The sequence below is a fragment of the Manacus candei genome, unplaced genomic scaffold, assembly GCF_025592945.1.
Source record: "Manacus candei isolate 608988 ecotype Guabito, Panama unplaced genomic scaffold, ASM2559294v1 h1tg000023l, whole genome shotgun sequence".
In the NCBI taxonomy this organism is placed as follows: Eukaryota; Metazoa; Chordata; class Aves; order Passeriformes; family Pipridae; genus Manacus; species Manacus candei.
This window is the reverse complement of record NW_026138071.1, coordinates 5,244,470-5,267,279: the sequence shown is the minus strand read 5'-3', so window position 1 is coordinate 5,267,279 and position 22,810 is coordinate 5,244,470. Positions and strand designations below refer to the sequence as shown.

At 38.3% G+C, this 22,810-nt stretch overlaps 1 protein-coding gene across 2 annotated transcripts in view; it reads right to left on the bottom strand.

Annotated features, from left to right (window-relative positions):
• CNTNAP5 (contactin associated protein family member 5) overlaps positions 1–22,810 on the bottom strand; it is a 284,130-nt gene that overhangs the window by 12,216 nt on the left and 249,104 nt on the right. For both annotated transcript variants that reach the window (XM_051786918.1, XM_051786919.1), the window contains 2 exons: positions 9,585–9,715; positions 8,002–8,086 (listed from right to left, as the gene is read on the bottom strand). In XM_051786918.1, coding sequence (XP_051642878.1) covers positions 8,002–8,086; positions 9,585–9,715 — 216 coding nt within the window. The remainder of the gene's footprint in view (positions 1–8,001; positions 8,087–9,584; positions 9,716–22,810) is intronic.

The following is a 22,810-nucleotide window of genomic DNA, read 5'->3' as shown; positions in this document are numbered from 1 at the left end:
TAGCTTCTCTGTTGGTATGCGTCCATTTAAATTTCACAAAAAGAAAACCAATCAAAGGCCAGAAGTTTTTATTTAATCCTAGAATCATAGAATGGTTTGGGTCAGAAGGAAGCTTAAAGATCATCTGATTCCACCCCCCCTGCCATGGACAGGGACACTTCTCACTTGACCTGGTTGCTCAGAGCCCCATGCAACCTGAACTTGAACACTTCCATGGATGGAGAATCCACAACTTTTCTGGGCAACCTGTTCCAGTGACTCACCACTTTCACAGTCAAGAATTTAGTTTTAATATCAAAGATTGTTTGGGAAAGTCAGGGAAGGACAGTGAGGTCATCTTGTATTTTCCCCAAACTCTCATTTATTTACTTCCCAGAAAGCGAAATTCATACTGCTCAGAGGTCTCAAACAAGATGTGCTTTATATCTAAGTCAATCAAACAAGAGAAAAACCTAAAACGCACACATACACAGTATCAAAATTTATTCTGTCTTAAAAATACCTGCTAAAAAAAACCAAAACAAAACAACTTCTAGCATTGAAAACTTTGGAAATACTTCCAAGGACATTGGAAAATAAGGATTCCTAGCTTTTCAATTTTGTTTTTAAATTTTGAAAGAATAAGATGCTAAATTTTAAAATAAGGTCCAATTTTTCCATTATCATTCCAATACAATGATTTTACAAGCTCTCGGGATTTAGGCAAAAAAAGTAGACCTTCTCTTAAATCTGACATTCCTACCTTAATTACATAAATTTCTTTTATATATAAGAAAATACAGAGAAATCTCAAAACTAGCCGAAATCACACATTATTTTTGTGCTCAAGATCTGTGACTGTTATGCCAAACAGTTAGAGGCAATTATCCAAGAAAGTTTTATAATTATGTTTTAATGTCTTCATGGGAGTATAACATGGAAGAGTCTGGCTGTTTCTCAGCAAAGCAAGGTACAGTATGAGCTTGCTCTCCCAGAAGTCTTACAGGAGAGATTCTCAGTCTGCAGACCTGTCACGGGAACAGCCTCTGGGCTCTGAGAGAAATGGAAAGGCAAACAGTGAGGCTTTGCCACTGGAAAAACTGTAGTCTTACAGAGGTTCACATTTGCTGTACTTAAAAGTGTGTATGAATTGACTGCATTCACGTTTTTAATGAGATTTTGGCTGAGATGTTATAAAACAGACAAAGAATTTTTTCCAAGTCCCTGTAAGAAGGTTTATATATACTAAAAGACCGATTTACAGTATTTGCCGTCTTTGTTGAATTTATAAAACCCTTTGTAAGCATTCCTACTCTCAGCCTTTATTGTTTTCTTAGCTCTGACACAAAAGGTGAATTTGTTGGTATCTTTTTTACATCAGGCAATCTTAGTTGCTCTGTTCTGCCCAAATGTGCAAAGGTAAAGCCTAAGAAATAATGATTTCTTTTTTCATGCTACAGTAGTTTGAAAAGTCTAAGATTCAACACTTTTGATGGTATTTTTAAAAGTTACTTTAAGAACCAATTCCAGAAGTCTTTTGTTAAGGTAAGCTTTACATGAATGAGAACTAGGAGTTTATTGTTGAAAGACTTTGAAATTTGAAAAAAAAAATAAAATCAAAGAACAAACCAAAACCAACCCCAGAGTCCTCTGGTAAAAATCCCACATGCACAGAATCTGTTTGCTTTATTATACAGCTTTAGGTGTGTGTGTAATGTCTGTCAGAAAGGGAGGCTTTCACTGTTCTCAACAAGAAAGCTGCACAACTTGGATGTGAACGACTTGTGCTGCCCTCTGAATTCTTGAGAGGATAATGTAAATCTGTGATTGTGACATGATTCCCTCTATGAAAGGCTTATTAAAGGCCACTCTGTCCCTTGGAGTCTTTACATCACAATAAAATGTTTTTCCAAAAGGTATTTTCAGTACATGACACAGCACTCCGTAAGAGAAGCAACTAAGTAAAGTTCCAAGGTCTGTGTTGCAGCAAGGTCATATCAAACTTCTGTGGCCTTCCTCTGACCTGGTAATGCTGTGAATCTTTCCATGCATTTCACTGGCTTGGAAAATCACACTGAATTGCTGCTGGTGGCTTGGTTTGATCTTCTGACATTTTAGCATTGCATTGCTGTTCTCGGTATTAGTGAATGAGTTACTTTGGCTAATTTCTCCATGAAGAGTAAGAAGGTAATCTTTTTTAGTTTCTAGTAATTTAACTGTTCATTCTCCACAAAATAAGCTTACCCATATTTTTAGGAAGTAATTTTTTTAGCTTTGTGTGCTGAGTTGTGCATAGGTTGTCCTGGCTTCTTGTTGGGTCCCCTAGCTGATCCCTGGAAGCTGTCTGCAATATCACAGCTCAGCAAGCTTTGTGTTGGTTTTCCATGTTTTTGCAATGGCTTTCCATGATAATGAGGACTAATTCTAACATGTAGTTGTATTTTTTTAAACTTCATTAATTGTATCAATGTAATTTATGTGCTGATTTATTCCTATTTACAAAAACAGATATCCTGTTCCACTGCTGCTTCATTGTGCACCTCTGCCATATACATCACACTTGTGATCTTTAATAAAACAATCTTAAGTCTTCATATCTAGGTAATGGGGAATTAATTTTCATCATGAATAGAATTCCACCAAATTTCTCTAGGAGCAAGCATTAATCTATTCAGCAATATATCAACAAATTGACACAGTAAATGATAGCCAGTATGACAGGTAACTGGAATCAAAGAGAAGTACTATTTGTATGCAAGGACAGTGTCTAGAAGACCTTCTTTCTAAAGGAGTCATTGTGTAAAAGAAGACCATAAACATTAAATATATTTTAGTTCTTTCTTTATAAAAATTATTTCATGTCACTCAGAAACTTAAATCTGAGCCCAGCGTTTACTTGTGTGCTCACTTACAGCCAGGAAGGACCATAATGGATTTTCTTAATTGAAATTTATTTTTAACATCAGTGAAAGCAGACATAGTCTGTTTTAAAAGTCTATGCCCTAATTAATTAATTAATCTATGTAGACTGCAGGTAGAAGCACAAAGGGGAATTTACTCTGTATGCTGAAGCGCTGGTTGTCCTTTATTTTGAGGCTGAGAAATAGAAATATGATTTTTAGGGGAGTTGAAATGTATCCGTCACCTCATTTTGCCAAGTTGCTGAACAGCACTGGCAAGATCATTTTTTGGACATTAGTACCAGATTTGAACCCATGACCTTGAAGTAAAAGACCCTTGTAATCTCCACACACTGCACCTGTCTCAGAAGAGTTCTAGCGAGTACTTTGTAGTTACCTCACATAATGTGGAATGTGAAATTTGTTACATGTCACAGTTTTTGATGTTTGAATCCTAATCTGTTGCAACACAACCAGTCCTATGTGATTCTGCATGGGCTGAAAATATAATTCATAAAAAGAAGAAAATATGCAAGAAGATGGAGAGAGGATGTGCAAAAGAATACATGCTTTTCCCAGGATCAGACAGCTAAAATCAACTAAAGCAGCAAGAATTCAGACTAAAAATAAAATTTCTGGATAGAAGTAGATGGCCTTGGACACTTATTTAGATGGCATTATCATCAAGAAAAGAGGTGTTTAAGCATAGTGTGATCATATGGTAAATTATATTGACGGAGGAAAAGTTGGAATAGGTTTGGTCTCTTTTTGATAGAGACATGATGGCATTACTGGCTTAGACCTGGGATTGCTTGAAGTGCCTTGGATAGCTAAACTTCGTTTATTTTAACTGTTGCCATCTTGGTAACAAATGCCTCTCCTCTTTTATCCTATGTAGTAATTTCCATTTTCCTTAAAGCTTTACTAAGCTACTAGGAGGAAAACCAATAACTGCACCCAAGAGACCTTTTTGCACAATATGGTCTGTCTAAGAAATAGGTATTTAGGGCAAGAAGACTCTGAATTAAAGAAATGAGTCTTGTAGTGATCATAGGAGTCCAGCCAATACCTCTTGCAGACATTGCTGTATTGTTTAAACTGCTACAGCACAATATTCTGAGACAGTGACTTTAAAATTATCAAACAAATTATGATTTTGTAAGCTTAAAAAAGGGAATGTCTTTCCATCAAAAAAATGGACTTCAACATTTTTCACAGAAACTCTCTAAAAGGAGGTACTTTAAGACAGCTTTTGTATTTCAGAGTTAATGACAACTTACCCCTTGCGATTTAATGATCCCATTATCATCTCCCCCCTATAATATCATTCTTGGGTGAATTGTTCTGAGATCTCTTCAGTGTATAGATTCGTTTTTCTCCTCGTGAACTTTTAATAAGAAAAGCTATTGTAGAAATCATAAGAATTGTACTGCACCTACATAATGATTTTAATAAAATTACTTTCCAGATAAACTTTCTTCTGCATATACTTTATATCATAGCTGAATGACTCAGTGGAAAGAATTTTACAACTTTAGTTTTAAGCTCAGGCTTTTAGAGATAAAAGACATCATGTTCCTGCGCTAAAATACACAATCCTTAATGCTAATTGATCACTTTGAAGACAGACATAAGTCAGGTCGACATTAAAAGGTGCTAAAGAAATACTTGCAATCTTTTTCTTCAGAATCCTCTTGAATGCTTTCAGTGCTACCCTTTTACTCTGGTATCCCTACACAGCTACAATATTAAATTACTCAGAAGTAAATATGCAATGAGACTCACTTCTCTGCATTGGGGATTATTTTTTACCATTTCACTATATTGGTGAAAAATCTAGACATATTGGGGCACAGTACAAAGTCTTCAAGGATTCATTAAGGTAAACCCCCAAACAAATAAATTATATTTTCCACTGCGATATCAGCTTTTTGTATAGAAGACCTAAAATATGCAAATGTGTCTCTGACATCAGAAAATTACAGAATAATTTAAGTTGAAAGACACCTCTGAAGGTCATGCAGTTAAATCCCTTGTTCAAAGCAGAGCCAGCGTCACAGTTAGGTCAGATTGTTCATGTGGTTAAATACAGCAGTATGATCTCTGCAAGGAGTACTTAAAGTAAATGAACTGGGACTCTGGTTAAGATTTCACTGAGGCTTTGCCATAAACTCTATGACCCTCTTGGAATTGAATCCAGTACTCACTAAAGCCCACGGAAAATCTCCCATTGATACTGATGAGCTTTGGATAGGTCCTTTTGTACCCTGCCTCTGTATTTGTGGAGTAAAAATGACAACAAACTACAGGATAATAATACTTTTCTATTGCTGTTGGATACTGTGAGGATGAATTCAACAAACATCTGTTAGCTACTTGAATGATGCTTCTTTTTACTCCCTTGTCTTCAAAGCCACATTTATATTTAGATTGATCTTTCTAAGGCAGCTATATGGTCCCATTACTGTGGATCTGAAGAGCTCACAGCCTTTAATGCTTTTATCCTCCCAGTACCCCTCTGATGCAGAGATGTTCTATTATCTATGCTTTACTGATGGAGAAGGGAGATAGTAAAACTCAGACTGGTTCCAGTGGGAATAAAATGCCTGCTTACCTTTATATCTGCACATAAATGGCTTTCCCAAGGTCAATCAAGTAGTCTGTGGCAGAGTGAGTGTCCCTATGTTTTGAATTTCAGGTGAGACTCCTGTACCTTAAGCAGAGGTTTTTTGCCCAGAATTCAGAACTAGATGTAGGGCAACCATTGGAAAAAAATACAGAAGGTTTGAAAAGAAGAAAAAATTATTAGACTGCAAATACCTTTTTACTAAAAAAAGTTTAACGGGGCTGGGGTGGGGGGACTAGAAGCAGGAGAAACACCATTATTTAAAAAAACCTGGTCATTGTATAAAAGTGCACTTTTCAAAGGTTCCAGCTGTGCTAAAACTGGAAAATCTGGTGAGGAAGAAGTTTCAAGCTTTTATGATGTCCTGCTGGAAGACCTCTTTGAGATTTCTCAGTCAGTGGGAAATAAATGGTGGAGTCAAGAAAGAAGGTGGTATAATCATCTGGTTAAGCAGCCAGGATCAGGCTGTTAGAGCAGACAAATGAGCAGCAGCGTGACAGGAAAGAAGAGAGACAAATTTTCAGAAGATTATAGCATGGATATGTAGGACACACAGAACAGAGGTTTCTTTATATGGTTCTTTTTCAGTGAACACTCAAATGTTCCCTATGAATGCCTTTAGGTGCATAATCTCAGTGGCATCCAAAATAAACACTACAGGGAAGTCTAGGTCTACGTCAAAGCATCACATGCCTCTGGAAGTTTATGCTTTGCTGAGGACATGAATAATGACAAGGAAGAACTTGAAAGACATTAGTTTAAGTCACTAGTATTCACCTGATGAGCCATCATAAAAGAAGTTATAATCGACATTTTACCCATATAATAGTATAAATGATGATTTAACATATTTATGTAAGTTCTACATTGTCAAATTGACAATGTTCAGCTCTCCTCTTGATACAACAAGGCAAAACACTTGACACTATAGTAGTAGGAATTTCTGGTTTGTTTTAGGGTTTTTTTGGATAAAACCTGAAAAATTAAATCCTAATATAGAAGAAAAATATGTGGAAATTCACTTAACATATGAAGAAGAAATCGGAATTCGGATTAGGCAGGAATTAAAGTGACTTGGGATGCACTGTGTGACTCCCAGTACAGCAATAAGACCTGGCACCATCCGGATTGCCAAGTTCATAGCTTTAGTGTCATTACAGAATATGAACTATTGCTATTACTAAAATAAAATCCCAATAAACTTCAGGGTAAGAGAGAAATCAAAGAAGTTCGTGGTGTTCAGTAAAACTGAATGCCAGACCTCTGAGATACATCTGGGCTTTTTGGCTTTACAACAACTTGTACTTGTGAAGTTAATCATGTTTTTGTGACTAAATCTAGTTTCACTTCATAATGCTGAGCTGCACCATGCCAGTTTACTGGCTACATTTCTGAAGGTCTTTGTGCTACATTCTGTCTTGCTGGTTAGAAAAGCCTTGGTTTATTGATTCGGTGTCTATAGCCGAAGCTCTAGTAGAGGTTGCAATGAGCAATATTCTTGCAGATTTTCAGCACTACAGCTGACTGTTGACAAAATGGGAATTTTAGCTTGTCTCTGACTTGGGCTGAAAAGTGTCAGGTCCCCAAACCTGTCCACAAAGGCTTGGAGGATGACTGCATTCTGAACAAACATTAAATATAAGTAAGGGGTAAATCAGTTCATGTTCTTAATTTACTTAATAAAACACGATGTAGAATACACTATTGTTATTACATAAAATTGCATTGCACAACTAGACACTAGAGGATGTCTGTAGTTTCTATGTGGCTGCCAGTCCCACAGGATTTGCGTGCTAATAATGAAACATATAAAATTGCAATAGTGATATAGATGTCAGGCTTGATATGGAGGTCCAACTTGAACACAGGACTGAAATGTATAGACATAACCAAGGAAGAACTTAGAATCTCATTGGAAAAGAATAAGACACACAAAACAAGGTTGTCAAGACATACATGACAACAAAACTAAAGAGTTCTGTTTTCCAAATTTTAGGCAGAATTTTCCTGGTCTTGTAATGACTTTGTAATGTGGAGGAGTAAAGATCAAGTAACTCCATGCACAGAACATGCAGAGCTGTGGCTTCAGTGCTATAAGTAATATTCCTTGCAGAATTCAAATGGGAGTGAAAAAAGGGTAGAGAGGATGAAGGCTCACTGTGCTGTTCTTATCATTAGGAAACAGAAATAGCTGAAGAAGAGAAAGCTGCAGTCAGCAAAATGATATCATTAGGTTAAGATACCACCCTATGCAGCCACACAGGCACTATGAATTACTTTACTGAAGGGAGCAATGGGAGAAGTTAATATTGCTATCAGTGCAAACAGGTAAAGCTGCCAAATTTTTGCATTGATGAGATATATAAATAGGAGTACTGGAATGTTCAGGCCAACTCTTACAGCAAAAACATCCAAACACAACTCCAATCCTATCAAAAACCCAACATGCAGCACTATAACAACTGATGAATCAGGAATATTTTTGGTAGAACCTACCTGTGACCTTGCCCAAGGTGAGTGATTTAATGGCCTTAAAATCAATCTCAGAAAAGTTGTGTTTGAGTTTGAGAACTTGATCAACCTGGAAGAGGTCAATAAAATTACTTCATTACAACACCATGTAGACACTCCTAGATCGCACTGCACTGCAAACTTCTGGGAACACTCTCAGCAGCAAATCAGTTAATTCTGCCCCCAGAGGTGATTCACTTTCTAGAGATAGCAAAGTGAATGTGCTTTGATTTTAGCATGAGAAGCTGAAAGGTGCACCAGAATAGTCATACAAAGGGCTTTGAAGAAACTTCCCCTGCTGAAAAGCTTAAAATATTTGACACTGAAACCCCCCTTCTTCCCAAAATCCATGTCTAGTCACCAGTCACTTCAGAATACACTTAAAGGACACCTTTCTAGAAATGTATTGTGAAGAATTAATTCTGCACAAAAGAAAACCACAGAGCAGCACACAATAGAAGACTGGAACTTGAGGAAAACCCTGGCTTTTAACATAACCTTCCTTCTTAGATAATCAGGCCTACCCACAGCCCATAGTTGAGCCTTGTGTGATCATTTTACCACCCAGACATGGAAACTGGAGAGGAAAGAAAAATTGTGGCACTGTGTGTTTCTGTCTTCTTCTCATTTTATTCCTTAAGACACAACTTCTCTATAGACTCTGCCACCCTTCCCTGCTAAATGACTGTGACCCAGATCCAGCCTTTTTGCAATATGAACTGTTATAATTAGACTTAGAAAGAAAGCAGAAAGAGCAGTAAGATGATCCTCTTCTCCCTGCCTTGGAAAAACAGGTGATGCAGGGAAACAAAGCAGAGGAGGGTTCTTGTCTCTCATATGATTGTCACATTCAGCATGGCTTGCTCCTAGCTCTAGGATGGGGCATTGTCATGCACATGGTGACTCGACTCTGCATTAAGGCAGCTTTTCCTTTTCTTTGAGAGGATGAAGCAGTTGGGGACACATTCTCCCTTGGGACACATACCCTAAATGTAACTACATTCCCAAGTGCTCATCCCTCAGTTGTTTTTCTCCCTTTCACAGCTTATTGATAACCCATACTGTGTTTTTCCTTGAAGACTACAGATCACACAGACATCACTAGGCCCCAGAACCAGCCCAATGCTCTAGATGAACATCTGGGCAAATGTGTTTCCTAATTCACAGATTGTCAGAAACAAGGGAAGGATTCCTCAACAGAAAACACCACTGTTGGGCATTCTATGAAGCAGGGTCTGGATGGAGCTTTGCTCTAAGCTACAGGGCTGCTCTGCTGCTGGATCAGCTTTGGTTGCACCAGATCGGTGTGAAACCTTTGCCTCCTGCTGGTGATCAGGCATTGAAATCAGTGGATCTGACTCACAGAATCATAAAATGGCTTGGGTTGGAAGGGACCTTAAAGATCATCTTGCTGTGGACAGGGATACCACCTACTAGACCAGGTTGCTCAGAGCCCCATCCAACCTGGCCTCGAACACTTTCAGGGATGCCACAATTTCTCTGGGCAAACTGTTCCCATGTTTGTGGCACCAAGTATTATTTAACACTCAACATAAGCTGTGGCATACCTGAATGATGAGCTCTCTGCCTTCTCTGTTAATCTTCACGTGGTGTAGCTCTCGGTTGGCAAAATTTCCGGAGTCAATGGTGAAAATGAGAAGCCCGTCTTTACTCAGCTTGTATCGAACCTGTAAACTTCCTAAAAAGCACAATAAAATTGCATGTATAAACCTGTGTCAGTAATGAGATATCATTCAATAACTTTGTTCAATATATAACTCATTTTCTTTTTATTGCAATGGACCAACAAGGTTAATAAGTCAAGAAAGATGTTGAGGAGAACTGAAAGAGTTCAAACTGTAATGAAAATTGTGAAGAAAATAATGCACTGGAGGAGTTTTACTTCCTACTAGGAAAGGCTAGCAGGCTAACAAACTCTGCTATGGAGAAACTTAATGAGTAACTAACTATATAAAAGCAAGTGTGTCTGTCTGCAGGTCAGACATTGAGCACTGCCACAGAAGCTGATCTACATTATCCTGCAAGGGATCACTTCCAGCAGAGGGCATGCAGGGCTTGTACTGCTCTATTAAACTAATATTGCTGGATTTTACCATTTCTTTTCATCCAGAGAATGCAGAAGACAGTGACAATTGTGAGAATTATAGCTTAATTTCAGACATTTAAAGGCCCACGATACTCACATTATCATTTACATGCAATAAAAAGTATTTTTACTTTTGCTGACATATTTGAAGGAATAAATGTAATTATTATAAAAATGAATGCCAAACATCTCATTCAATCTTTGTATCAAAAAAAACATTGTGACTTCTGATAAATAACAGTACCATAACAAATCGAAGCACACAAGAAAACAAAGAATCCAGTATGAATTTTAGTCCTTTCACAAATGACTCAGGGAATATATATATGTGTATATATATATATACACACACACGTGGGGCTATATATCATATGTGTGTATATATATATATATATATAATAATCTAAAAGGAAAAAAATCTATTCTGATAGAATCTTTTCAAGCATACTTTTCTGGGAATTAAGTAGCAGGGAGAAAAATACAATTCTGAAATTTTTGAACTCTTTTTATGCATCAGCAACCAAAATACATGGAACAACAGTGATACCATAGAGTTTAAAATCTCTTCTGGAGCTACTTTATTACTGTCTCCAAAGACAAAATGAATGCTGACAGTACCACAGCCCTGGGGAAAGAGTCCTGCATTTATTCCCTGTTCTGAAACTCATCATAAAACAACCTGCCCTTCCTCCTTCCATTTCAGTGTTTGTGCTAGCACAAGTTGAAACTATTTCAAGTATCGCTAGATTTTGGAGAAAGCTACAAACTGTAGCTGTTACCTGTGCTGGATGGCAGGCACTGAGTTCCTGTTCGTCCCTGTAGGATGTGCCTGCACTGTTTTAGCCCCAGGATGAGGTTCAGTATTCACAGAGGAGACACTTGTGTGCCCACGGTGATGCAGGGCCATGTCAGAGAAGCCCATGGCACACCCGCACAAGCTGCTGCAGTTGTATTGTGCACTGGAATGTCATTCAGAGGAACCTCTGACCCCAGAAGCAGTCTGGCTGTTAAATGAGGGGAGTGAACAGCCCTGTTGGCTCCTGTGTTCAGCCATATCAGTGCTGCAAGATGGCTTGCAGATGTAGAGTTAGTGAGAGAAGACATGGGACAGTTCTTCAGTACATAGAGTGGACATACTCACTCCCTTCAGCTTTCCAAGTCCTCCCTTAGTAAAGTCAGCTCTGTTGTTCTACAAGCTACTATAAAACCACTTTATAAAGAGCTTAAACCAAGGTATAAATTTCCTGCAGGGAAGGAATTTATCCAACTCTACACACCTCACAGTGAAGTTGATAATCCTTCCAGATAGGATCTCTAGTCTAGTTAAGATCATCCCTGCTCCTTTTCCCTTACCAAGATGTTTGGCTCCTAAGAGCTGTACTTTTAAAACATTATTACAAAATCCAGTATATCCCAGATGAGCACTGAGATCTGAGATTTGTAGGATAGAAAAAAAATCTTCCAAAATTGAGAGGAAAAGTGAGAATGAACTACTAGGATGAAGGCTTTTTAGCTGATTGAGAGGTCTACTGGATCAGGAGAGCTTTTAAAGTAAAAATAATAATAATAAAAAAAGGATAAAAGGCATTTACTTTCTCACACATAGTCATGGACATTAGAGGGGAATTTGTGAAGAGATCAAGGTCAGCAAAAACTGCTAAATTATTCATTGTTATAATATAGGTTCTGATTCAGCTGCCTCCAATCATATTGCAGAGCTCCCAACCCTCATTGCATAGTGAGGGCAAGGAGCTACTGTCTCTCACCATGAATGTCACACTTAAAGTCCAAACTTAAATCACAATCACATTATCTGGTACTGAATGAAAGATGCATCAACAGGGATTAACATCATAAGCATCTCAGAACCTCTTTAGAATAGAAATACCTGAGAAAAGAAGCCCAAGTGCAAGGAAGTTAAGGGATCTTTTTCAGATTTCCTCACTGGACAGTGGAAGAGCCAAGGAAAAGTGGAAAGGTTACCCTCTTTACACAGCATAGCTGAGATGACCACACAGAATAAGATGAAACTAAACCACATATTTATATATATATATATATTTATATATACATATATATATATAGTCTAACAGATTAATCCAAACTAAAAAAATCATGATCCAGCAGAAGTACTTTATAGGCTGCCTCTTACCCAGAGCCCTTGAAAGGGGTCTAAGGCAAGAAATGGAACAGGGACTAGGTTTGGTCTGTGATTTTATTTTGCAAATGTGAAAAAAAACTTCAGTGCTCTTTTTGATGCTAGGAACACAGACGTATATAAAATATAATTGGTACTACACATGCAGGTGATCAGCAATAGCATCCAGTACATCTGTGTTCAAAGAGAGCCAGCATGACATAGACATGCAATCTATCCAGGTTCTCAGCTGCCACAAACAGAGATTTACCCATTGACTTTGTCAGAGAAGCACTGATTTTAAAGCAGAAACCATCTGTTCCATTTGCTGGGAGACAATGGACGGTTCTTGACATCCATTAAGAACAGATCTTACTTTCTATAGTGGTGCAATTTCACCTTAAATCATGTAAAGAGGTCAGTGAATGGCATATAATTTTGTCAAATTGCTTTGAATTCCAATGGTAACTTTTTTTATGGACAACTGCTCTTCAAAACTATTGAAGAGCTGGCATTTTGCCTGGGGTCAAATTTGCATTAATATAAACCAGAAGTACATGGTCTCATTCTTCAAGAGGTGTTTTGGAATTTACACCATTGTAGCTGAGAGCTGATTTTGCCTTGCATTCAGTACAAAAACTTCAGTTTTCAGACTACAGAATAATTTGTCAGGCAGATCAAATTTTTAGTTTACTACTTGACAAGCGAAATAAATGGATTTTTAATAAGGATTATTATTAAGGATTTTTTTTGTTGTCCTCTGAATTTTGATTAGCTGGTCCACTGACTTTCTTCATCACATCAGCCCAGAATCAGTAATGGCAAATAAAACTCTCCCTATTCTCTATTGTCTCTCTATTTTGCATCATTTTTGCCTCACAATAGGGATTCACACTAATCACGAGTAGTGTAATTTCTGGCAGTCTTATTGTACTCATGCCTGTCATCCTCTTTTCAGCTGCCCATGTCTGAGCATGTACACCTGAAGTGTCATAATGCTCAAGCAATGCACGGCCTGTTGTGTTCCTTCTCTAATGTATGTGGAATTGCTGGAGGCAATTTCTATGAAGTCAATAAAGGAGGGAGGGAAAGGAAAAGAGAGAGATAATTTTTTTGGCCTTGGGTTGAAAAATTTTACTGGGCCTATTACCCCAGCAGTGTTAGGTAAGAGTAGATTCACACTTGATTATTGCAGTCATCCATCTCCTTCAGCTTCGAATTCTGCAAACTGCAGATCAGCATGGAGATATGCTGTGCTAGCTCCAGAACAGCCTGAGAGGGGAGCGAGCTCAGTTTAGGCACAGTGTTACCAAATACAGTGTGGCCTCTTTTCACCACTTCTGGAGGAAATTATTTCATGTGGGCTGCCATGCTACTGTGATAAGACCACTGCCTGTCACAAAGCTGGCTTGCTACAAATCACTGTGGTCTTCAATCTGTAACCTGCAGTATTATAATCCATGACTATAGGGTTGAATGGCATATCATCTGCCTGAAGATATCAAACAGTTACTGAACCATTTTAACAGGATTCCTGGGGGTTCCCTTGTGCAGAGGGAAGTCCTGGGAAACAGAGACCAAAGGGCAGTATTTATGCCATCCCATGCTGGTGACTAGGTTGGGGGTGTCTTTTCTGAAACAAAGCACTCCCAGGACGCTTCTTTCAATGACAATGGAGGCCAGAACTAGTACCTGCTAGAAGAACACTAATGATCCGGTTCAGCATAACCAACCTCCAGTCAGCTACAGGAATAGCATGGTGCCTTCAAGCTGCTAATTTTTGCTGAGGACAAGCTGCTGTAGCAGCTCTTAAGTCTAGTGGTAAAAAGGACATTAAACTGGTTAGAGATTTCAAAGCGTTCAGCCTGAAGAAAAGATGTTCCCAGACTGCACAGTGTGAAGAAATATCTTGGCCACGATGTTACACATTCTTTGACCCAAACCTCTGCTGATTGAACATGTCAACAGGAGAGCTGTCTTTCTTTTGCCTGTGTCTACAACAGGGCAATAGAATATCAGAAACATATGCTAGTTTTGTGGCCTATGCCCATCAACTTTGCATTCATTCTGGGTCACATAATCTAGAAAATGGAGCATGGGAAAATGGTACAGAGAGTGCTCTAGCTCAGGAAAAGGCTCCCTGTTTGAAAGATCTCACCCAGGGATAGCTATTTGGCAAAAAGATAAAAGAAGCTTTGCAGAAAAGAGAACTGGGATACCAGGAATTCAATCTGTAAATCCATCATTCTTAAGTAAAATTCTTGTCACACATGTCACCAGGACCACAGGTCTTGTGTCATTTAGTCTTGAAGAACCAAACAGCATGGAAGAGGCTGGCATGCCCTTAGAGTCTGAGACTTCTCTGCAGGACCTTCATTTATGGAAACTGGTTTTAAATGAGCCCAGATTGAACCCAACAACTCTTGCCAACTTCAATAGCACTTTTTAATGACTTAAACTGACTGGAGCAGCTGGCATGACATCTTGAGACACTGAGAGAAGCTGAGGTTAATTCAGGGAGCACATGTGGGTGGCACACATGAAATGTACAAATTTATCACCATCATGTAACATCAGGAAAAATCATTTAAATTAGGGAAGTTGACAACTCTGATTTGGGGGAAATGTGTATGTAGGAAATAGTGAAGCATTGTATTAGGAAAACGGCCTTGGACTACTCCTGCCTGTCTAGTTGCCTCAGAGGCACCCAGAAAAAAAACAGAACTCAGTCTCCAGCCAGCAGTGACCTTTGTCAGACTGCAAGATGCTGACTATACCATCACAGGCACCCTCCACATTCAAGTGAGCTTTAGCTGAAAAGGAAAACAATTAAGGAAAGCACAAATTAAACAAAGGGAGGAATATTAGTGAGGCTATTGATGTTGTTATTACGAAAAAACAAAATAAAAAAATAAAGTATTTAGCCCAGAAAGCCCTTTGCAGCTCCCAAGGTGTAAAGGTCTGTTCACTCCTGATTGCAGAACAGCACATGACAGTTTTCTGTCATTTCTACCACAAAATATCTCTCTGGCAAATTGCACAGCTTCGGTGAGGCAATGTTGCTCTTCATAGCCTAGATATTTAAAAATGAACCACGGTTTTCTCTGTCAGGAGCAACTGGCTAAGAAACATGCTCCTTAATTAGCAGTTTCTCCCCAGGGATATTTACTCAGTAAATTTACTCTTCAGTGGAAGTGCTGCTGGTGATTCTAAGAACAGAGCCCATCTCTCCAACGTCCAGTGGTGTTTAACTAAGAAAGTACTTACACTTTTTTAGGAGGTGACTCTTGTTGTTTGTTTTGCATGGAATAAACAAGGAAGCAAAACTGTTGAACATGTTTGCTGATATCATTACTCAGCTATTGCACTTGCTTAGACAACACTGTTTCATAAGATTTAAAAGAAAAATTCACCCCCTCAATTTTTTTGTAGTCTCTTATGGTAATAAAAAAATAGGTGGTTGTTTGAATACCACCCACTAAATGCTTGAGACATTCAGGACTTAACGATCATATTTGAGCCATCCTATATTAAAAAAAACCAAACCACAAACAAACAAAAAAACCCCCCCAAAACCAAAACAAAACCCCCAATACTTTCCCTTTACGTTGCATTTCTTCAATTTAGATAAAACCACACCCCAAAAGGACCCTATCTGGAGGCCCATGACCAAAGTTCACTTTTCAATCCTGCTAGGCAGCTGGACCCAGATAAATGTAGCTAGTTCCCCTATGTGACTGACAAATGTGTTTGACCTTTATAGATATCTCATTCCCACCAGCTGCCAGTTGGCTTTCCACAGATTGACCAGCAATTAACAAGGAACAGGCAGATGCTTTTTGCTCCAAAGGTAGAAAACACTAAAAACTGTCTCTCCAGTTCAGCTCATGGGCAAGCATAGACAGTGGTGCAGTTATGTATGTTGGAGATGATGGATACTGCCACAAATTTGGAATCTACCAGCTTGATGAATGCTGACAAATTGTCTTCCTTTATTGTGTCACAGTTTATCCATTGGTAAAATAGATGAATGTTCACATCCTTTGGAAACCTCCAAACAACCTCCACAACCTTTGTGTGAGGAGCAATTTAAAAACAATACTATTAGTCATTATTATTATCCCTCCTTTTGTAGGTATTTATTTTTGCTGAAGGAAGTGGTTACTGTTTCTTTTACAAAGTGATGCTACATTTACTATTTTTTTTCCCTGAAGGGCATTGAATGTAAAGATGAAGGAAAGAGCTGAGGGTGTCAGATGCAGTTACATCTCCCTGAAAGGACTTGCTTTCTGATGGTGAGATTTATTCTGGTAAATTTTAACCTATACCTTTTCTAAAGATTATTTGGAATTTTAAAAGACTTTCACTTTAAGACCCTTCATTAATGAAGGCTATCTTAGAATCATAGAATAGTTTGGGTTGGAAGGGACCCTAAAGATCATTTCCAACCCCTGTGCCATGGGCAGGGACACTTTTTATTAGACCAGGTTGCTTAAAGCCCCATCCAATCTGGCCTTGAACACTTTCAAGGATGGGTATCAAAAACTTCTCTGGGGAACACATTTCACTGCCTCAGCACACTCACAGTGAATTTCTTCCTAACATCTATTCTAAACATACCCTCTTTCAGTCTGAAGCCATTACCCCTTGTCCTATCACTATATACCCTTATAAAAAGTCCCTCTCCAGCTTTCTTGTAGCCCCCTCTATGTACTAGAAGGGGCTCTAAAGTCTCCCCAGAGCCTTCTCTTCTTCAAGCTGAACCCCAGTTCTCTCAGTCTGCCTTCACAGGAGACAGCCCTGTCACTGTCTTCAGCCCTCTGATCATTTTTATAGCCCTCATCTGGACTCACTCCAACAGGTCCACCATGTCTTTCTTATGTTGGGGTCCCCAGAACTGAACAATACTACAGGTGTAGTCTCACTAGAGTGGAGTAGAGGGGGAGAATCATCTCCCTTGACCTGCTGGCCACGCTGCTTTTAATGCAGACCAGAACACGATTGGTTTTCTAGATAGTGAGAACACATTGTCAGGTCATGTTGACCTTCTCGTTAACCAACACTCCCAAGTATTTCTCCTCAGGGGTGCTCTCAATCCGTTCTAAATCCAGCCTGTATCTGTGCTAGGGATTGCCAAGAATCACATGCAGAACCTTGAATTTGGCCTTGTTGAACTTCATTATATAAAACATCTGTGTGATACTATTGGATCTGATGCTCATATCTCTGCTCAGATCTCTCCTGTCTTTAAACACACACTAATGCCATTAGTCTCACACTCAGACATCCAGTAGGTCCTATGGCTTCCATCTCCCACTGTACTTTTCATTTAAGACCTGCATAGCAGTCAAGGTGGCAGGAAGAGCTTTTATTCTTTACCCTGTGAATGAAATAAAAAGTATCATCCTATGAATTTTATTCCAAAAGTTCAACTGGGCTTTGAAAATTATGCATCATCACTAACTCTGTGTGAATTACTGTTGGGAAAAAAGGACTGAGATCTGCGGTTGTGATACCCCGAGGAATTCATACCAACCCGCTTTAACCAAGATGCTGACTCATTGCTTCCATTTTTCCTAATATCTTCTAAACGTACCTCTTTCCATTTTGGCAGTACTGATACCTGTTCAAGCAAGGACTTGTTTTGTGTTGACCTAACAAATAGCCATTATGTTCAGCAACGAGAAGACAGAAAAAGAAGGTATGAACAGAAAAAAAGAAGCAATCAATTTGAGGACTACATGATGCCTGAGCAGGAGAATGAGCAGGAGAATCTTTTAGACAAGACTAGTGAAAAATAATCATATGCCTCTTCTTAAACCTCCTTTTCATTCTTAAGTCATAATAAAGACAGCACATAACTCTGTGGATTAATGGCTTTCTGAGGTTAATCATGCTTGTTTGTGTTAAGCTCTACACACACTGCTTGGCTGGTCATGAATCTCTGGGAAATGTCCTGCTCCTCTGACCAGTAAGTCCATCTAAGAACTGCCTATTTCATAGGTTATGTCAGTGTCTCTGAATGAAGTTGGATTCTTTAGAAAGGGACTTGATAATAACCTCTCAATGGAAATACTTGAGTTTATAACAAGCCACAATCATTGGCATACAAAGTATGGACTCATGTCCTTAAGTCATGTAATGGGAAAAATTAGAGGAAGAATGATACATTTTCTTAGCAAAAATCCTAGTACAAGAACCATATAATGGTAGCATTGTGATGACTTTTCTGAAGGCCGATCTCAGTCTGCAAAGACAAGTCTCTGTCTTGTAAAGACTAAGACATAATCAGCCCATTTCATCAGGCAAGAAGAACAAAGTCACATTTTCATAATTCACAGAGAATAACTGATATGCTACAGGAAAAAATAAAATGTTAATAGGAATACCACATACAAGAGAGAAAAGGAGGCTTGCTTGGACCCAGACTCACTCTTCCAAGTATTATTGACTTGGGTTCTCTGTTGTGCACAAACAGTTATACTGCTCCAAGGTAGCACTTAAGCCAATGGTTCTGCTGGGCTACAGCTCTCACTACACACAGCTCTCAGTCCACAACACAGATAATTCTTAAGTTAAAAATAACCAAAAAATTACTACTGTCAATCCTCAGGGCTAAAGCTTTCAATAAAATGGGTTCTGAAAGACCCTCATTTCAGAATTACTGAAGAGTTTATATATATATATATATATATATATATATATATATATATATATATATCCATATCTATATCCATATCTATATCTATATCCATATCTATATCTATATCTGCAGCATTTATTCAAACATAGGAACTTGTGACCCTCTGTCCTTCCTCTCATTTCCACAGAAATCCAACAATAAAAATGACTTATCAGCCACAAAATGTGAGCTAGGAACTCAAGCTTTCTCAGAGACAAACACCTCCTACAAGGAAATGGGAACACATGTTTTCTTCCTAGCTGACTATCTGCAGCCAGTGGTCTGAGGTTTTATGCCAGACACCATTAAGTTCAAAGTCAGTCTGTATATAGGCAGAGCACACATCAATTATTGACTGCATGATCAACCTTTCTTGCTCACTGTAATCCAATTGCAGTTCCCTTGTTTTTCTCTTATGGGTCTTCATGACATCTCTTGACCCTTCAGTGTGGCAAAATAATCTTCATGAGTACAAACATGTCCATGAATTCAGATAATGAAATAGATTCAGTTCTCTTCTCTTGGAAAGCAGAGATAGAGATCTGCCAGAGTCCTTGGCTGAATGTTGTGGCTGCTACTCCTTTCAAGTTGGTTTTGCACACTTAGGGATTTAGAGTGCCATATGTTAACACAAACATTAAAAATATTGGTCTTGGGTGCCAAGTCTGCCTCTTCCCTTAAAGACATTTTGGTGCCGGATTTGAAGTGAAAACTCTAATCAGCATTCCTATTTTCTGTGAAGTGTGCTTCCAGTAGGGAAATGTCAAAGGGACCAGAGGTGTTTCCAGCCACAGGAGTTTCTCTCTTTAGATAGAAGCTGATTAGGAGATCTCCTGCCACCTCAACCCTTTCTACTCATGGTACCACAGCCAGTCTCCCAATTAACAACTGGGGAAAATTTCTTTTACATTCATCATTACCAATCAAACAGTCTCTAGCCTCTCACTCAGTAAATAACATAAGATTTCAGGGCCAACTATAACAACTGCATAAATTATATAGTGCTATCTGCCGTATGAAATCATTTAATGGCTGCAAACCAGAGCTAGAATGGGAACAATCCTCCGTCACTCAAAGACAATTGCTTTTCTCCTCCACAGAGCCATCTCCCACACTTCCCAACATGACTATCTTTCTTGCTCCTGATCTGTTAAAAATAACTATACCTGAACCTTGGCATCATTTTCCACTTCAGTCACATAAATTGTGCAGGTTGTTCAATGGCTATTGAGAGTCTGTAAGCCACAAGGTGTTCTCAAAAGGGAAGGCAACTGCACTAGTAACAATGTAGTCTAGAGGGTCTTTAGGCAGCAGTTAGTTAAGGTCCTGTGGTATCCATGTCCCAAAACTAGAACCCACAAGGGGGTAAAGAAAAAGAACCAGAAAAATAACCTCCCAGATCCATCTCAGTCTTTCGGTGAGTCCTATTTTGCCTAATTATTTTGGTTTTGCTCCATTTAACTTCAGAGTGTACAGCATGAACAGCATCAAAAGATTCTCTGCCTAAAAGACTGAACTAGATTTTTTGCCTCTCTTTACCACTGACTGACAAAAGCTTTGGCTGGTGGAGATGCAGCTCAACAGACTTGAAAGCAAAAACCATAAGGAGAATTTATATGCTTTCAACAAAAAGGCTGCTTCTGACTTAGAGACAAGTGACTACAGGAGATTTTGAGTTTATTAAAAAAAATAAAAAATCAATAGCTTCTCACTGACAATATTTGCTTCTCTTTTGTAGAGTGTTAATTCAGCTTACCTCTGTTACACATTTTTACTTCTTTTCCTATTTACTTCAAATATCAGCTGATTTCAAGACTTTATAGGGAAGTGGAGCTGATATAAGCATTGCTACCATATGCTGAGAATTACTCAAGTTGTTTTCGTTTGTACTTCTGTTTTTAACTGTGGTTTTTTCCTTGTCTGTAATCTTTCCTATGCAACTTCAGAGTCTTGCTTTCCAAAAGAAATGGAGAACAGAGCTCAGTGTGATGGCGATAGGTGCTGGATAGCAAGAAAAAAAAGGACTCAAATTGTTTAGTTTCTTATGAGATCAGATAGTAAATACAGATAAATTTTCAATCACTCTAGGATAGTTTGAGATTCTATCTCTCTTCTTTGATGCTGGCTATCTGCTGTTTTTCTAGATTAGGATTCATATTGTTTCCATGGAGAAAGCCAACAAAACTGAGAATCAAATATTTGGGAAAACATTTTCTAGACAAAGTACTTCATCATATTCATAACACATTCGATTACTTGCAGGGTAGGAGGAAGAGTGGGGAAAGGAAAAGCACTAGCAGTTTCTTTCTTAACATTCTTCTCCCCCATCAATTATTACCTTTAGGGAACAAGGCAAAAATAACAATATAATGGCACTTTGAGAAATATAATAACTTTGTGAAATCATGTAAATGCAAAAATGTACAGTGAAAAGCTAGCCTGGGAAAGAAAAAATATTTTTTTCTTGGTAGTATCTTCCCATGATGTGGATAATTTCTGTGGACTGGCACACTGAAAAGGCTAATTAGAGCTGTTTACCAATTTTCTGTAGCTTAGTAACAGGTACTGTAATTTGAAATTTCTACAGAAATAATATTAAAAATGCACTGCCAATCCTACCAATCATTACAGTACTGCTAATCTTTTCGATGCGGGAACAATGGGATTATGTAAACTTTACATACATACCCATCTATGTACATGTGTATGGATTAATAGATAAATAGATAGATGGATAGATAGATAGATATACCCCTATCTATATACAGTACATACACATATATATGTAGGTGTAATGTAAAAATCCATAAGTACAATATGCAAGACTGGAGAGGATAATGCTCTTATATGCACATAATTTTCAAAAGCTCAGGTATGATTTAGAAGCATCAGTATTAACTAATGGTGGAAAGAATCCCTAAGTCGTCTTTAAAAACATCAACTTTCGAAAACTTACCCTTAAACTGCCAGGACATGAGTCAACTGATCAGAGTTAAGAACAACCTCTGTGATACAGATGAGTTCTTTGGTTGGGAACTGCTTCTAGAAATATTATCTGCCAGGAACTACTGAGCATCTCATTTTATAGTAAGTCATCTGAATGGGTGCAGAACTGTAGCTTCTGCATTGACATATGGTGGTACCCAACACCTGTCATAACCCTACCTCCTCCATGAACCGCCTGCCCTCTAAGGCTCCAAGCACTGGAAGAGCTTTCTGTGTGGGCAGCATTGATCTGATGGGTGAAGCCAGGAGGGAGTAGCTTCGAGTCTCCTTTTGCAGACATGACATTAGCAGGTTGGGTAACTAAAGGAATAATTTCACTACCAGAGTTCTGGTATCTCAATTGATACATACTGTTTCTTCTAATAATATGTCCTTCTTTAGAGACTGACAGTGCAAAGAATGTTGGGGTTAATTTATTAAATTTATTGGAACCAAATAATTTTACAGGAAATACTTCACACGTGACTGTATTAGACCAAAGCTGCCTATACAAGTCCACTTTCATATAAGCCCTTTTAATATACCCTAACTATGAATAATCCTTGCAAATACTTTAATTTCTTTTATGTTAAATATTTAACACAGGAAGTCTGAAATACAAGAAACATTATTCTCATTATCTCTTTTATTAACTAATAATTTGCCCAGTTATTTTGCAGATAATAGAAAAGAGGAATAACATAAGGATAAAAGAGGATACATGAGTATTAGCTTGAAAAACTGTTCAAAAAGGAGAAGTATTAAAGTATATATAGACTGTTTTAATACCGTTTCTTAACAAGAGGAAAGGGGTTTGGGATTATGGTAAAGAATATTGCTGCTCACCTCTTAACTGAGAATGCCCATTCCCATTTCTCCAGGA